This window comes from Anastrepha obliqua, chromosome 3, assembly GCF_027943255.1.
Source record: "Anastrepha obliqua isolate idAnaObli1 chromosome 3, idAnaObli1_1.0, whole genome shotgun sequence".
Lineage (NCBI taxonomy): Eukaryota > Metazoa > Arthropoda > Insecta > Diptera > Tephritidae > Anastrepha > Anastrepha obliqua.
Window position 1 is genome coordinate 20,749,054 of NC_072894.1, and position 17,742 is coordinate 20,766,795.

General features: G+C 40.1%; 2 protein-coding genes across 2 annotated transcripts; both read left to right on the forward strand.

Moving 5' to 3' along the window:
* The first annotated feature begins 576 nt into the window (after positions 1 to 576).
* On the forward strand, positions 577 to 1,630 carry LOC129242641 (uncharacterized). Its single transcript, XM_054879402.1, has one exon. The coding sequence runs from the start codon at positions 861 to 863 to the stop codon at positions 1,524 to 1,526; it is 666 nt and encodes a 221-aa protein (XP_054735377.1). The 5' UTR covers positions 577 to 860; the 3' UTR covers positions 1,527 to 1,630.
* Positions 1,631 to 9,654: 8,024 nt separating this feature from the next.
* LOC129240713 (vitamin K-dependent gamma-carboxylase) lies at positions 9,655 to 17,176 on the forward strand. Its single transcript, XM_054876682.1, has 5 exons — positions 9,655 to 9,919; positions 10,001 to 10,322; positions 10,396 to 10,742; positions 10,803 to 11,806; positions 16,855 to 17,176. The coding sequence occupies exons 1-5, from the start codon at positions 9,655 to 9,657 to the stop codon at positions 17,047 to 17,049; spliced, it is 2,133 nt and encodes a 710-aa protein (XP_054732657.1). The 3' UTR covers positions 17,050 to 17,176.
* Positions 17,177 to 17,742: the final 566 nt, after the last annotated feature.

A 17,742-nucleotide genomic window follows, 5' to 3' on the forward strand; every position in this document is an offset into this window, starting at 1 on the left:
TGAAATCATATATTTCTCGCAAGTTCAATGAAATTGGGACTTTATTTTACTACAAAAATATGAACATAGGAAAAGAAATCCTTGCATTTGCTTTGGTTTCTAATTATTCTACATCGTTAACAACCACTGGCATTTGTGGAACGATTACCAAACCAAATCAGCTTCGAAAAAGTAACCGAATAAAACAGGAAATTAAACTACTCAAGGGTCATAGAACTGCTGGAGACCAGCCAAACTGTGCGCACAACGGAGTGTCGTTTACCTAAAGAGAACAAGTGCGATTAGGGGTTGAGGGTTGAATTGCTCAACTTAATGGGGGTTGTTCTCACCGCTCGCACTGCAATATTAAATTGTCGTGTGTAAAGCGGCTGCATATGACGTTGAAGTGGTTAGCGACAATCCCATATGCGGGCCACAAAAAGAGAGCGGCGCGCATTATACCAACGCTTATAATGGGTGAAAATGTTCATAGGCGTGTATTTATACATACGGCCGTATGTACATAGCTTATATCGGAAATATAGCCGAAAAATCGACAGGGAGCTATTGCTTTCGAAACGGCGGACAGTTGAACAGCAGCACTCGAAGCATACGGATCAGTTACCGGCTTAGGCGAAAGCGGCATACACAACTTCTCACGTACTTCAGCAAATTTTCTTCTCCACTACACCTCATTCCATTCCGTTGTTCAGTATTCGGTTCAGCACGGGTTGGTTCAATTAATTCAGTTTCAGTCTTCTGTGGGTTCTGGTGGATTTTCTCACTCTTTTCTTGTTATACCGACAAAATTGGTAAAGTGTTAGCAACACAAACTACAGTTAAAAGGCAACGCATCAAATCGTCAAAGCAAAATCATCAAAATGGCCGAAAATTGTGCAAAGTGCAAAAAATCAATTACCAAAGAAGGTATTGTAATTTGTAATTCAGATGATTGCATGAAAAAGTTTCATCGGACCTGCGTGAATATTGATGACGCTGTCTACGATGCGATTCAGAAGAATCCATTGATTTCATTCAATTGCGAGGAATGTAAAAATCAATCACCCAAGGCGCTGGCCGCCAAGCTGCAGACAATGGAGGAAAAATTAAATAAAGTCTACAATGGCGTGAATCAGATCTCGACACGTATGTATCAGCAATATTTTCAATTCGGCAACGCGAACAATGTAGACCCGAAGAAACAACCCAATAACCTTATCGTGGTTGGTAACAACTGTAATTCGGATCGTCTGCAAGTTGTCTGCGATTACGGGCGTTGGGTGCAGGTGGGCAAATTCGCAACCTCCACCAGTGAGGATGACATTATCGAGCATTTGGCTGAGGAGTTGAAGATCAATAAGAATCTAGTCAAATGCACAAAACTTGTCAAGAACGATGCGAATTTATCGCAATTATCATATTGTAAATTCAAGATATCAATTCCCGATTATCGTTTCAATGAGTTGTTCAACGAAAATATCTGGCCCAGCGGTGTTATGGTCAGTCCCTTCACACCACGTTCGCAGTTGAATCAGAATCGTATATAAGGCAAAGCCATTGATGGGCGGGTGGATGAGGGCGCTAATCGCAGACGGATAAATAAGAAGAAGAAGCGGAAAAGAACAAAGGAGGACGGAGATGGGAATGACGAAGGTGATGACGAGAAGCAAGTGGAGCCGAGACAGCAACGTGAACGAAAGCCGACTAAGACAGCGGTTTCGGCATCGGCATCGGTATCCGTATTGACGACAGCATTGACACACGATAAGCAACCGGCTGAGAAGGAAGAAGCTGAGGTAAGCGGAGAACAGGTGAAAAACATCAAAGACGATAATGCGGTTGCAAAGCAAGTGATTACAGAGGAAGCACGAGCAATAAATGAAAAACCCGAAACCGAGAGTGGAAAAGAAGAAGCAGCAGCTGCAGTAGTGCCGGAAAATGAAACCAACGACGATACGGATACAGATGAAGAGGAACAGGAACAGGAAGAGGACGAGGAGGAGGAAGAAGAAGAAGACGAGGAAGTCGAACCGAATGTGAATGCAAGCGAGACTACAGCTGTTCGCAATGCAGGCGATCAGGCAGCATAGTACGTGTGTACGATAGAGACAAAGTCCTCAACTTTTCCGCAACGGGGTAGTAAGAGTGGGTGGGGGTAGGCGAGAGCGCAGTAGTCGAAATATTTGGCAATGGGGGTTGGCCACAATGGGGCAGCAGCGATTAAATGGTGAGTGGCGTGTGACGCGCAGCATAAGAAAGAAAAAAGCATAAATAAATGCAAAAGTGTACGATTCTGAATGAAATGCAATCATTTATGTGAATTTTTACATTTTTTCAATGTAAATTAAGCTGCGCCACAAGCAATGGCTTTGCTGACATTTTAAAATTCTGCAAGTTTCACACATACATACGCACATGCAATTGTGTGTGTAGTTATCTATGTGAATCCAGCAAAATGGCATTAATGCCAGAATTCATGCAAAATAAAAAAAAAAACGCGAAAAGCAAACACGAAATAATTTTTAAAGCATGCAATTGCTAATAAATCCTTTTGAAGGCAACTTTAAAATGCATTTCAAGTATTTTAGAATTGAAATTGGAAAAAAATTTTAATATGACGATTTATAAAAAAGTCATGATGATGCTAAAGCAAGTATTTATGCAAAAAAACAAATTATGCGAATGAATTATCTAGTAATTTAAAAAATATTTGTCGTACTTACACACTTAACAAATAAAAAAATATATTTAAAACATTTAAGAAGCGTACGTAACCAAATGATACCGTAAAAAACGCAAAAAAAATAAATGAGAAATAACTAAACAAAAATTAAGTATCTAATTGAAATATTCCCTATACATTAAATACACACACAGGTGAAGCAAACCAAAAATATTTAAGTACGATTAGCGCAACTGCCACACATTCCAAAGATGCATACCAACAATATATGAGTTATCTATGTATTTTAATTTTTTTTTTTATACATTTTTTCACTTAATCTACTTATATGGAATTATTTTGATGGATTTCCACATGTGTAGTTTCTCATATACCGTTTTAATATTTTTGAAGTAGATGTTACGAATAAAAACAGACGATTTATTTGAATACAAATTTTGTAGCTAAAATTTTTTTTTATAATTTCTTGAAAATATTTAAAAATATAAATTCAATAACTTTGTACTTCTCATTAGGCAGTCAATACCGTTTACCAATACAATTTCAAACACACGAAAAAAAATTCAAATTATTCTTATAATTATTCATGAGCTGTTTTAATTATATTTTTTTGGCCCGAAAATCGATTTTAAAAACTTTTCTCTTTACTCAATGATAAAATTTCAAATACATATATACAAACTTTAATTCTGTAAAGAAAATACATATATAATTATTTACTTACATACTTACTTACTTATTCAAACATACAGTAGACCACCACTTAAATGGAACTGCAAATTATGCAAGCAGATACAATTTTAAAAAAATTTAGCAAGAAAGAAGATGAATAGCGAAAAAGAAATGGGGCAAAGTGCTTAAGTGCAAATGCGTATGCAAGAATGCAAGAATGCAAAACGAAAAAATATTTACTTAAATGCCGAACTTTTTAAATATTGCAAGTAAATAGTACTACATACAACTTATTCAATTTCAACAAAAAATTATAAAAAGTATTAAAAACGATTACCCAATTGCTAAATGGTCAAACATACTTACATACATATTTACCAACAAACATGCATACATACCTACATATAATATGAAAATTGTACTTGTAGTTTTTGATGCATTTCTCAAAGCTTGTCGAAAAAATTTTAGAAAATTTTGAAATTATGATATGAAATTAATGAACAATTACCGTAACAACAACCAACAAAAATCAATGAGCACCGCAATTTTCGCATGCACATACTTCCATTTCGGAAAGTATTGTGATTTTTTTCTCCCTTATAAAATGCAAATTGTCGGTATTTTATATCATTTTAACAAAATATGTGCAACATCAATAGGAACTTGACAACAACAGCCGGAACAGCGTACAGAACTGTATTGCATTGTAGCAAGAACTGAAATACATACATACATATGTACATATGTATGTACATGCAAGCGTACATCCGCACATGCACTGGCGTACATGTATACGTGTGCATGCATGTACATATGTATGTGTGTATGTATGCAGCTGTTATCACTACGAGAGAGAAGCGAATGATTGTAAAAGTAGGATTTTTTTAAAGCCGAAATATGCGCAATTATGCAATGAAGTTCATTTTTTAGTAAAAAAAAATAAAAAAAAAAACAAAAAATACCAAAAAAATAATAATGGTAGTTATTTATTCAAAGTGTATTTAGTATACAATATGCATGCATGTATTTATGTCGAATTTTTAAATAAATTCAAAAAAACAAAAAAAAAAAAAAATGATTTTAATATTTAAATTTATAATATTTTTAATATTACAAGGGGAAGTCCAAAATAAACCAGACAGACTGAGCTAAAATAGAAACGACAGGAGCTCTGTTCTGATAACTTCGAGTTTATTTATTCAAAAGAGTCCGCACTGGCCTCGATACACTGTTTTGCGCGATCTAAAAGGAGTTCGAAAGAGTGTTTCAGGTCATTGACCGGAATGTCCTTCAGGATGTCGGTACAATCCTTTTGGATGACCTCTACGGACGCAAAACGTTTTCCTTTCATGGCCAAATGCAATTTAACGAATTGGTAGAAGTCACAGGGAGCCATATCGGGCGAATACGGTGAGTGAATGATGGTTAAAATGCGAGTTCTAGTCAAAAAAACCGGTCACAAGATTTGATCGGTTCGATGAGATGGTGCATTCTCATGCAATAAGCGCCAGTTTCCTCCTTCGCGGGTCTCAGGGCGAATTAGACGAGTGCGATGCAACAAACGCTTCAAAACGCCAACATAGAAAATCGCATTGATGGTTTGGCCCGTTGGCACGAACTTTTTGTGGACAATTCCCTTGGAATCGTAAAAAAAAATGAGCATCGACTTTATTTTTGACTTCTCAAAACGCGATTTTTTGGGTGGTGGCTCGTCTGAGGCCTTCCATTCGGTACTTTGACGTTTAGTTTTAGGTTTATGTTGGAAACATGAGCGTGTGGATTATGAACGATGTGCTGCGTTTGCGTTAACCGCTCTGTGCTGCTGATGAAATTAATCAGATGTTTAATATCAACGCCAGCTATATCAGCAGGCGTAGCAAAGAAGTAAGAGCCAAGATGCCTGGATCTTAACCCTGGACTCGAGCTTTTTGCGTTGGATGTATGGAGGATGAGGTGGAATCATCTCAGCACTTTCTCCTTAGCTGCCCTGCTCTGACAGTGTTAAGAACCAGGTAATTCCAAGTCTCACAGCAAGCATTCCTCGCTCATAGTGTCGTGTAAGGAAACCCATGAGTTTCGAGAGCTGATATTTTGTCAAACTCAAAAGCTCGCCCGAGCGCCCCCAATCCCCACGTGGCTAGATTGCGACCTTACAAATTTGTGTACTTGCCCAACGCTCGCTGACTTAGCGCGAAGCCCATCTTTCCGGGAGCAGATCGCAAATAGTCAGGAGGATCCCAATTCTCTCCCTTCACGGGGAAATCACCTCACATGTCCCTTGTCTGGCCAACTCATCCATCTCACAGTTTCCCGCAATGTCGCTATGACTAGGAATCCAAATGATGCTTATGTCAAAGAATTCGAACGCAGTCGAAAGTTATGTCAGGCATTCCCTGACTAGTTTCAAATGCACCGTCACTGACCCAAGGCCCTTATTGCGGCTTGGCTGTCGGAGTAAATATTTACTTTCCTGAGTGTTAGTACGCATGTGAGCAGCCAATTAGCTTGATTGCGGCTACCTCTGCCTGGAACACACTGCAGAGGTCCGGTAACCGGAACTTGAGTCTGATGGAGAGCTCCTCGCAAAAAACTCCTCCGCCAACCTTTCCTTCCAATCTCGATTCATCCGTGAACAATTCCCCCACGCCCTGTCTCCAGGCGTAGCCCCCCGTCCATTCTTCCCTTGATGGAATATGAGAGGAAGAAGTTCCGGTTGAACTAAATGAGGGTATACATTGATCCGTTGACAGGGGGATGAACTCGAAGTTTCTAAGGCTGCTTTAGTGCCCATAAGTGAGGTTGAGCCTATAGCCGAAACCCTCTGTTCGTAGGAATGGTATGTCCGGAAATTAATTCGTTTGGAACCGTCGCCCACTCTGAAACTGCTTTTGCATTTCTACGCAGTAGCGTTCCATCTTTCTCATTACAAGATCTATGATTGTGTGCCTGCATCCAGGTTCCACTTTTTCATCAGGAGAATTTTTTCTGCGAAGCCACTGATGGGGTCCCACGTTTCCTCACTACTTTTCCTTTACTTTCTTCTTCTTCTTTTCATTTACATCCTTAGTGGTTATGTGACCGTCTGCATTCACCAGCGTTTGATGTTCTGCTTCCCAACTCATGCATTGGAAAAAGATGGGTTCACGCTCGTTCTTCGTCAATATCGCCGTATATGTTTGCCAACAGTCTACTGAGTAGGGATGACATCTTAGCGGCTTACTCTGCTACTTCTTTTATTTAGGTCCAAAAGGTTAGTCTTGGGTCCAGTCTTATGGCTAGGTGCTTTAGAGCCTTTTTTGTGGTTAGCGTATTTGAGCAAATTTGCATGCTAACTTCTAACGGGATGTGATTTTTGGCTAGAAGTATTTCCTCTATGGCTAATTTGAGGCTACGTCAATCTAATCACGTTGGTGTCCATATCATAACTTGGTTAAGTTCGTTTCTTCAACTGCGGCGATATATCCTGCGCCGAAAGGTACTATCAGGCATTTCTATATTGTCGTAGCTGATGTTCCATAAATCGGGACAAAGAATTGATCCTTGTGCCGCTCCTGGTATGACGTGATCCAGAACTCTCTAAGATTTGATAGACGAGTTTGCGATCCCGCAAATAATTCCTTATTATGCGCTGTAGGTAAATTTGAACCTTAGCTCTGAAGCGGATAATAGGTCCGCCCATCTTACGCTGTTGAAAGCGTTCCTTACATCTAATGTGGCAAGAAGGTCTATGCTTCTGGATTGAATACTGCCCTGCTGCTCCTACCATGTTTATGACAGTTTCGATTGCCTCTATGCAGACTTTCTGCGGCTAAAGCCGCGCTGTCTTGGCGATAGTCCTTCAGCATGATCTATGGCTGCGGCCAGCTTTCCCGCTGTGTTGAGCATGTAAATATAATGGCGGATATGCTGATGTAACATACGGGTGTCCTTCTTCCTCGTTTATTAGCACGGGCTGCTGCGTTTTCCAGATTTCTGAGAAATTCGATCTCTTAGACGCGCGTTGTACATGTCTAGTAAGACTTGTTGTCGCATTTCAGCTAGTTCAGCACTTTCACTAGTTCAGCAAAGCGATCACATATCTGGTGCTGTTTCTTCGTACCCGGAACTGCTCCTGTGTTCATGATCGTCAGTCCGAGCCTGGCTAACATATCCAGAACCCAAGTCCTTCTTTACCTTTCTCCAACAATTGTATATGACACTGCATTAACTTCTTTATTGGAACGTGCTTGCGTGTTGAACCCTAACTTAGCATATACCCCGATAATGGTATATTTTTATAAAGGTTGATTCATGAGGAATCCGACATTAAATTGCACCTATCCCGCGTGACTGGGATAGGTAAACGACAATGGTAATCTTCCATTAATTACATAACATGGCGGGATAACATACATAAGCATGATTTGCCTAAGAAAAAATTAAATCCAGGAGGAATATCTCTAAGTTCAAAAAAAAGGTGAATTTTGATTTTTCTCAAAAAATATTTACTTATTCATAAATTTTTATTTTATCTCCTTCAAAATAGTCCCCATCAAATATATGTAATACACTTGTGTCAGCGTTTTTTTTTTCAATCCATGGAGCAGTTCTGATTTGCACTTTTTGGTATGTCTCTCTCAGCGATTCGGTTTTACCTCCTCAATAGTAGCAGAATACCGTCCTTTCATGGGTCTCTTCAATCTTGGTAGTAGGAAAAGTAGCAGGGGGCTAAATCCGTTGGCTGAGACATTATAACGGTGCTGTTTTTGGCTCTCACAAGCAAAGATGAGTGAGCAGGTGCATTATCATGATGCAAAAGTATGAATTTTTTTTCCACAATTCCGGGCGTTTTTTTCGTATTGCTTCACGCAAACGGCGCATAAGTTGAAGGTAGGTTAGGTTGAAGCGGTTGTCCTGTGGGACACACTCAGGATGCCGCGTGGGGAGCTTGTCCCTATCTCTCCTAAAACCAGAATAGTAAACCTGCGTCTGGATAGAGCAGGTCAGTGGCACAGTAGGTGCGAGATTGTCTCTTCCTCGTCCTCATCTAGACAACTTCTACAGAAGTCAAGTGTTTGCACACCCATCCTTTGGGCGTGTCTGCCTATTAGGCAGTGCCCCGTTATGACTGAGATCAATGTGCTAAGACTGTGTTTATTTTGGCTTAGCAGAGATTATGTGCGTTTAGCATTTAGAGTCGGCCAAAGTTGACGGGCGATTTTGCAGGTTGCTTCATTTCGCCATCTTTCGTTTGATTTCTTTACAATTTCTTCAAGGATGTGTAGCTTACATGTTTGTAAGGGTATCCCTATGTCATTATCTATGTGCTCTTCAGATAATTTAGTGCCGAGTCTTGCTAGCTCATCGGCTCTACAGTTACCCTCAATGTCGCGATGGCCAGGAACCCATGTTAGCTTTAGGTGAAATGACTCAGCCACCTCGTTAAGAGATGAAGGTAATACACCTTAATTACCTAGACTCCTGATACACTGCGCTATGGTAATCGAAGCAAAGAGTGAGCCAAACCTAGCGATTTGATCGAACTTGGCGTACTTTTTTTGGTCTTGGCTCTCCTGGGCTCTTCCATTGGGACGATTGAGCTTTGGTTTCGATGTCATAACTATATATCCATGATTCGTCCCTTTGAACCTTTTAAGCAAATCTGGATTATCGTTGACGCCATTCAACAATTTCTGAGCAATGCTTCTGCGACGTTGTTTTTGGTCAGAGTTCAGCAATTTTGGCACGAACTTCGCTGTCAGACGCTTCATGCCCAAAATTTCCGCAAAGATTGCATGGCATGCACCAACCGATATGCCGCCATCCTCAGCAACTTCTCTAATTGTAATTCGACGATTCTCAATAACAAGTTTTTTCACTTTCTCAACTTTTTCATCGGTTATGATGTGCTGGGGCGTCCAGAGCCAGCGCCGTCATTCACATCTTCTCGACCTTCTGTGAAAAGCTTGTACCGCTTGTAAACATTTTTTGACTCAGAGTACTCTCACCGTATGCCACTGTCAACATTTCAAGTGTTTTTGAGCACTTAATTCAATTTTTTACACAAAATTTGATGCAACTTCTTTGATCCATTTTTAACGATAGCAGAAAATCGCAGAACACGCCGAACACTTGTCTTATTTATGTGGCTCACAAACGAATTAAACAAATTGTGGACATATCGTCGAGACAAGTGTACCAACATAAAATAGAAAGTAATAATCGAAAGTCGAATGCGCGTAGCCCGCGAAATTTGAAAATTCATCTTATTTTTTGGGCACACCTCCTAATTAGACACATTTATTTTCTCATTCATACTTTGTAGACGTTTTCTTATAAATATGGCCGGCGAACAACGATCCGCAACAGTCGCGCCTTCATCCAACCAATCGGAGAATTCAGCCATCAACAAAACGCCCGAAGATAATAAAGTTGACGTAAATAAAGCGAATACTTCCAGTCAAGATGGAAAGTGCAAGTTTCACGACATTTTCACTACTTGCACCGGTTACGAATCGAACACTTTTACGTCGTATGCGAATTTCACAAATTGGTTACATCGGCCGGTTGATGCCTCAGCGCTCGGAGTCTTTCGCATGCTGTATGGTAAGAGCTACACTTGAGAGTTGTCATGTTCAGATCAAAGACAGTTTTGAAAAGTTCTAATATTTTTATTATCCATGAAAGGTTTGGCTATGTGCATCGACATTGCGGAGGAGCGCGGCGGCAGTCAAATGGATATACGCTTCGGCGAGCCACAACATTGCCATTTTCCGCTCTTCAATGGCATGCGCGCCCTATCATTTCCGCTGATGGGCTGCATATATCTGGTCATGTGGCTGGGAGCACTCGGCATAACGCTTGGCTATCGTTTCCGCCTCAGCTGCCTGTTGTATATCGTGCCCTATTGGTATATATTTCTGCTCGACAAGCCAGCGTGGAATAACCATAGTTATCTGTTTGGTTTGGTTGGTGCTATCCTACTCTTCACTCATGCTAATCGGTATTGGTAAGTGGTCGTATCTTAAAACGAAGAATTACGAGTTTTTATTTCAATCAAATCTACTCGTATTATGCCGCAGTTCTTTGGACAAACTCCTACAACCGAATATGCCGGACACCGTGCCCTATTGGAATTATTTTCTTATCAAATTCCAATTTTTCCTACTCTACATGTATGCCGGTCTGAAGAAGTTCACCGCCGAGTGGCTCTCTGGCTATGCGATGTCGAGCTTGAGCCAACATTGGGTATTCACACCATTTCGTACGCTCTTGTCGGCTGAATTGACCGATCTACTGATTGTACATTGGTTTACAGCGATTTTCGATTTTACCATAGCGTTCTTTATGACTTGGGAGGCGACAAGAGTGATGGCTACGCCCTTTATGATCACCTTCCATTTGATGAATTCGCGTCTATTTGTGATAGGTGCTGCTGCACAAACATTTCATATGAATAGCACAAATAAACGAAATTTATAAATTGCAGGCATGTTCCCTTGGGTCTGTTTGGCTGAGGTGTCACTCTTCTTCGGGTTTAGCTGGCCTCGACGTATCAGTTTCACGCGATTAACAAATCTAGCGTTGGGTAATAAATCACCGGCGCAGCAGCAGCCGCTGAGCACAGCAAATGCGCAAGAGTGCGCGAAAGAGGATGCATGCGCGACGGATCAAATAGCCGCGAACACAAATAAAAACCCAACAAGCCCTTGCTTGACGGCTAAATTGCGTACAGGGCTAATTTTGGCCTACTGCGCTCTACAACTATTTCTGCCCTATTCACATTTTATTACGAAAGGCTACAACAATTGGACTGAAGGGCTCTACGGCTATTCTTGGAACATGATGGTACACACCTACGACACCGTGCTGACATCCGTGAGACTTGTGGATAACAATAATGGTAATGTACACTACCTAGATCCGTATGCTTTCACCGAATACGATCGCTGGACAAAACATGCCGACATGGCTTATCAGTATGCCAAATGCATTGAGGCTAACATAAGCGAAGATTATGCGCGCGATCCACAGGCCAGCCCACTAAGTTCGACGAACATTTCGATTTACTTTGATATTTGGTGTTCGATGAATGGGCGATTTCAGCAGCGCGTCTTCGATCCTCGTGTTGACCTTTTGAAAGCTCAATGGTCACCATTCAAACACACCTCATGGACGCTGCCACTGCTGAACGAATTGAATCATTTGCGACCGAAGCTGAAGACTATGACCCATGAGGTATTGGCTTGGAGTAACTATTCCGATGTAATTTTCGTGGCTGATTTTCCGGGACTGACGTTGGACAATTACATACCAGCGGACTTAACGAATGTGACGCTGACCATTTTGGCGGGGAATGTACGCTATAAGAGTGACGATGAGGATGAATCGTATTTCCTTACGGCCGGTAAGAGTTTCGTATTGAAAAGCGGAGAGACTCATCATATAACCACAATTGGACAGAAGCCATCTTCGTACCTCTACACATTTATGGTGAGTAATACTATGTATATATGTTGATTGGGAATAAACCAATGAAGAGAGGAAGGGGTAAGCAAACAGTATTTATCTGAAGAAATACAGCCGTTAAAAAGTACTTAGGAAAGCTACCCAGTTTGCTCCATTTGAGACTTATTTCAAGATAATCACTTGAATTTTTTGCATATTAAGTTTTATTTTATAGATTTAAAATGTGTTCAATCAGCGTCAGTCCTTAAGTTGAGGCGCACATTTCTGTTAGGTGCTTGACTGAGCTCCTCCTCCTATTTGTGGTGTCCGTCTTGATTTTGTTCCTACAGGTCCTGGGACCTACAGTTTTAAGCCCTTCAAACTCGGAGGTTTGCCATTTACTGACGAGGGGCGACCGCTATAAGAAAAAACGTTTTCTGACATTAGGTGTTTGCTCGGAGATTCGAACCTTTGCACTCCCATTCTGCTACGGCGGTTGGTGCTTAACTTGAAATTGGAATTGGTCGAGCCAAGGAGCACCAAGAGATTCAGTGGCTCCTAAAACACTCAGGCTAAAAAGCCCAATGTATTTAGAGCTCTGGAAAGAGGTTAGATAGTCAAGGAGGGAAGGAGATAAGTATCAGAGAAAGAGATAGGAAAGAATAGAGACAGAGTCAGAGGTAGTTAGTCCTATGAGAATTTTCCAGATTCTGTGGTAAACCTGAAAATATCCTCTAGTTTTAGAGAACGAATATTAGTCATTCTCACGACATCGGAACCCAAAACTCGCAGTCTTGCTCTAGCAAAGGCAGGGCACTCACAGAGAAAGTGCTCAGTGATATCCGCCTCCTCCAAGCAACATAGCCACACTGCGTCCTCAATGATTCCAATGGTGGTCATATGCTGACCCCATGGGTTGTGTCCTGCAATAATGTCGACCAACAACCGAACGAATTTCCTTCCAAGTTTTAGTAGAAAGTTTGACAGTTTTCTGTTCGGACTTGACACAAAACACTTTGCAGTTCTGCAGCGTGATTTGCATACATAATCGCTGACCCAATTCGGAGTTCCTGCGGAACTGATAATCCAATGAACCAATAATCGGAGGCTCTGGTGGTGGAACCGCTGATCCACAGTTGTCCAACTCATCGGCAATTTCGTTTCCTTGAACACCGGAGTGTCCTGGAACCCATATAAGTACAAGCCGGTTCTATCTTGCGACAGAATTAAGCTTCTTTTTACATTCTTGAACAATCTTCGAGGTTTGCTTCGGGGCCTTCAGTGTAGCCTGACTGTCACTGAAAACTGCAATTTTTTCCCCGCTTCATCTCCTCTTAATTATCCATTCGGCTGTTTTTAGGATGACAAAAATTTCCGTTTGGAAAACAGTTGCCATTTATCCCCATGGCATAGTGATAGCTATTACTATCGTTTAACTACCATCCGGCTACAGACCCTATTTCATTCTTGGACCCATCGATAAAGAAAATATCCATCAAACCTCCCTGAATGCCTTCTAGATTGCTCCATTGCTCACGCAGTGGAAATCTAACATCAAATTTTCTTCCAAATGAAACTATGGGTTTCAGGTCGTCTTTAGGCGCCAAAAACATCCCTACTAATATTATAAATGTGAATGTAAGTTTGTTTGTTACGCTTTCACGCCAAAACTACTTAACCGATTATTATGAAACTTTGTACACATGTTTTTGGAGGTGTTAGAAGTAACATAGGATACTTCTTATTAAAAAAAAGGGTCTCGAGATATAGGTCAAAACGTGGACCCGGGTAACCTTCGGATGTGTATATACAATATGGGTATCAAATGGAAGCTGTTGGTGAATGCTGTAGCTTAGAGTATTTTTCATGCCGCTCCGTGACTAGGGTCTCGAGATAGAGACCAAAACGTGGACCCTAGAATGTGTTTGTACAATATGGATATCAACTGGAAGCTGTTGGTGAATGCTTTAGTACAGAGTATTTTTCATGCCGCTCCGTGACTGGGGCCTCGAGATATAGGTCAAAACGTGGACGCGGGTAACCTTTGGTTGCATATGTACAATATGAGTATCAAATGGAAGCTGTTGGTGACTGCTGTAGTTCAGAGTATTTTTCATGCCGCTCCGTGACTAGGGTCTCGAGATAGAGACCAAAACGTGGACCATAGAATGTGTTTGTACAATATGAATATCAAATTGAAGCTGTTGGTGAATGCTTTAGTACAGAGTATTTTTCATGCCGCTCCGTGACTGGGGCCTCGAGATATAGGTCAAAACGTGGACGCGGGTAACCTTTGGTTGTGTATGTACAATATGGGCATCAAATGGAAGCTGTTGGTGAATGCTGTAGTTCAGAGTATTTTTCATGCCGCTCCGTGACTAGGGTCTCGAGATAGAGACCAAAACGTGGACCCTAGAATGTGTTTGTACAATATGGATATCAAATTGAAGCTGTTGGTGAATGCTTTAGTACAGAGTATTTCTCATGCCGCTCCGTGACTGGGGTCTCGAGATATAGGTCAAAACGTGGACTCGGGTAACCTTTGGTTGTATATGTACAATATGGGTATCAAATGAAAGCTGTTGATAAGCGCTTTAATACGGGGTAGTTTCCATGCCTATTGATGACTAGGGTCTCGAAATATATGCCAAAACGTGGACCCGCCGTGTCTTTTGCACCGAATTAAACCAAACTTACACACATTGTTAAGTAGGTAATGAAGATGGTTTCCGTATAGTTTGGATACCTATTGGTAGATAGAGTCTCGAGATATAGGTCAAAACGTGGACTAGGGTAACCTTCGGATGTGTATGTACAATATGGGTCTCGAGATAGAGACCAAAACGTGGACCCTAGAATGTGTTTGTACAATATGGACATCAAATGGAAGCTGTTGGTGAATGCTTTAGTACAGAGTATTTTTCATGCCGCTCCGTGACTGGAGTCTCGAGATATAGATCAAAACGTCGACCCGGGTAACCTTTGGTTGTATATGTACAATAAAGTGGTGCACAAATGACTTGCTTATTACAAAGCAACAAGTCACACATTGCATGTGACACTGTTTGTGAAGACAAAAAGCAATGTAGGCACACAACTTGAACAGCAACGAAGAAAACTGTCTTCAACAAGCAATACTACTTCGGCTCTATCGACAGTGCACGAATTGCACGACGCTGCTTATATGCTTGCATGGCAATGGTAGAAAAACATTCTCATACAAGCTTTGCCGAAAGACATCAAGTACAATGTGTGAATTGGTGTCATATGTATGTATGTACGTAGTGTATATTAGCGGCAAAGTGTAAGGTACATTCAAATATTAATCAGAATTTAATTTTTATTCTACAAAACCATCATACCAAACATTAACTGCCTATTTGATTTTAAAATATCAGGAATTCATGTAAGTAAATAATCCACATTTGACACAATTCACTTGTTTGAATTGAATTGTTTTTCATTGCCTTTCAGTGTCATTGCCTTTCTTGCTATCTTGCCGAAATATGTGTGTTGTGATAATGCTGAGAGAGAAACAAGTCATACAAAAGCATGATTTGGTTTTCTCTCTAGCTGCTATTGCCTGTTACTGTTAGTTGAGAACAAAACACTGCATTGTTGTGTGAATTTAGCAAATGACTTGAAAGCACATATATGTCGACTTGTGCACCACTTTAATGTACAATATGGGTATCAAATGAAAGCTGTTGATAAGTGCTTTAATACGGGGTAATTTTCATACCTATTGATGACTAGGGTCTCGAAATATATGCCAAAACGTGGACCCGCCGTGTCTTTGCCCAGCGAAGCTTACATTCACATTTATAATATTAGTAGGGATAGGAATCGGCCAATGATAAAGTGGTATGTATTCCATAACCACAGCCTCCAGTCACCTTTGCTGCAGTTTTCGCTGCAAATACAAGTCGAAAACATAGAAGGTATCTTTTGTGTTTTATGATGGTACTTTTTGGTTTTAACCCAATTTTCATGCGTAACGAGAACTCTGACTCCTTAGCTGGGATGGGCTCTGAGGCCAACTTCTTTGGCCCGGAGCCCGTTTCCCACTCCCTTCTACAGCCATCAAAGACACGGTTAGCAAACGGGTAATACTAGCCCACAAGCGAACCTGGCAGGCTGAGAGAGGCTACAGATCGAGAAATGTTAGCTATCATGCCCGACCGGCTGTCGTGGATCCTCTTATTATTAAGCAGAAGAGCCTACAGGCACCCTGTTGCATTGATGGCAAGCGACTTTCTATAGGCGATTCACATGGAAAATGTGGGCATCTCAGACAGTGCACTCTGCCTAGCATGTGGAGAAGAGGATGAGACCGCGGACCACTTTCTGCGCGTCTGCCCGGATTTCGCTCGAATGAGGCTTGAGGTCTTTGGACTGATTTGTTAAGAAGCGACCACCTTGGCTCCTTGGCACCACAAAATCTGCTCAGATTTCTTCGGAGATCAGGTAGCTTTAAAGAAAATTAAAAGGGAAGCCGAGTGCAGTACAATGGACTTAATTGTGTCTGAGCGCTGCACTTGCTGGTTGTCCCGACAAAAACAAAAAAAAATTGACAATATACCTACATATGTATGTAATTAACTACATACATGCATAGATGGAAGCCAGGAAAGTACGAAAGCTGTGCTTACCACAACAATACAACTGCTAATGAAATGTTCTTCAGCTGACAACGATGATGAAATGGAGCAAATTATTGTGGACAAAATAAAATCATGTGCTCGCTATTTGGCACTTTGCTTTATTTTATTTTATTAAATTAATACGAAATCAAATGAAAAAAAAAATTAATTTTTGTAATTCTTCCTGCCAATAATTTCTTCGTAAAACTTGCAAACTGTTACTGGTTTTGCGTTCATGTACTCTTTTGATACTTTTCTCTTTGAGAGCGAATTCTAAGAAATTAAGTCAATGCATAATTTTTACGTGCACTGGCCTATGTTCTGGCGCACTGTAACGGTACCGTACTCGCTAAAACGTGCGTGTATATTTTTGCCAACGCATCGTTCTTAAATATTTTTCAATGGCTTTACATAAATTGAATTACTTATATATTATAATTTTCTCAACAGAATAAAACTATGATCGATAACGAGTTGCTGATCGATGACTACAACAACAAACAGCTCAAGCCTTGGTTACCACTTTGGGATGAATTTAGAAATCGACTGAAAAATTACAAACAATTTCTGAAACACATGGCTAATTGTTTGTTGTATTTGCTGTACGATGTGCCAATACCTATGGAAGTGCGTAAACGTAACTAGAGATTACAACAACACTCGTATATGCTGACTTACTCGAATGCCGTAAACTCGGAAATAAAAAAGTTCGAAAGGACATTTTAAATCAAAGTGTTAAAATTGTGTGATAAATGGATAATAAAGTTATTAAATTGTATACAAATTTTAAATAAAAATTAGCAAGATATAATAAAAAACAAATTTTTTTTTCACTTTTTTTCCTAAAATTGTTTCTTTTTCATTTTTTCCAAAAAATTTTTTTTCATTTTTTTTTGAAAAAATTTTTTTTCACTTTTTTGAAAAAATTGGATAAATTTTTTTTCTTAAAAAATATAAAAATATATTAAGATTCAATAAAAAAAATTTTTTTTCTTTTTTTGGTAACTTTAAATATATTTTGGTATTTCACTATTCACAATACAGCAGCGTGCCCTTTCACAGGAACCTTTTTAACAAAAATGTATGCGGGCCAGTGTGTCTTACAACCCTTCTCAACTTAAGTGTGCAACTACCTACAGCTTTTCACTTTAAAACAAACAACTGCATTACATGCATATTATAGGTGTATGTGTGTGTAAATTATGGTTTACAAATTTACATATGTATGCACTCAATACAAAGTCGGCAGTTAAAATGTCATGAGCTATTGGTATGAATTTCCTACTTGTGAACGTGGCGAAAAAAAAATTGTTACTTAAAGTCATCCTTACAAATTGA

Excerpts from the sequence above, each read along its gene's own strand:
- LOC129240713 (XM_054876682.1), top strand. The coding sequence starts at position 9,655 with ATGGCCGGCGAACAACGATCCGCAACAGTCGCGCCTTCATCCAACCAA. Across the intron at positions 9,920-10,000 it reads AGTCTTTCGCATGCTGTATG|GTTTGGCTATGTGCATCGAC; the intron begins GTAAGAGCTACA and ends TATCCATGAAAG. Across the intron at positions 10,323-10,395 it reads ACTCATGCTAATCGGTATTG|TTCTTTGGACAAACTCCTAC; the intron begins GTAAGTGGTCGT and ends ATTATGCCGCAG.
- LOC129242641 (XM_054879402.1), top strand. The coding sequence starts at position 861 with ATGGCCGAAAATTGTGCAAAGTGCAAAAAATCAATTACCAAAGAAGGT.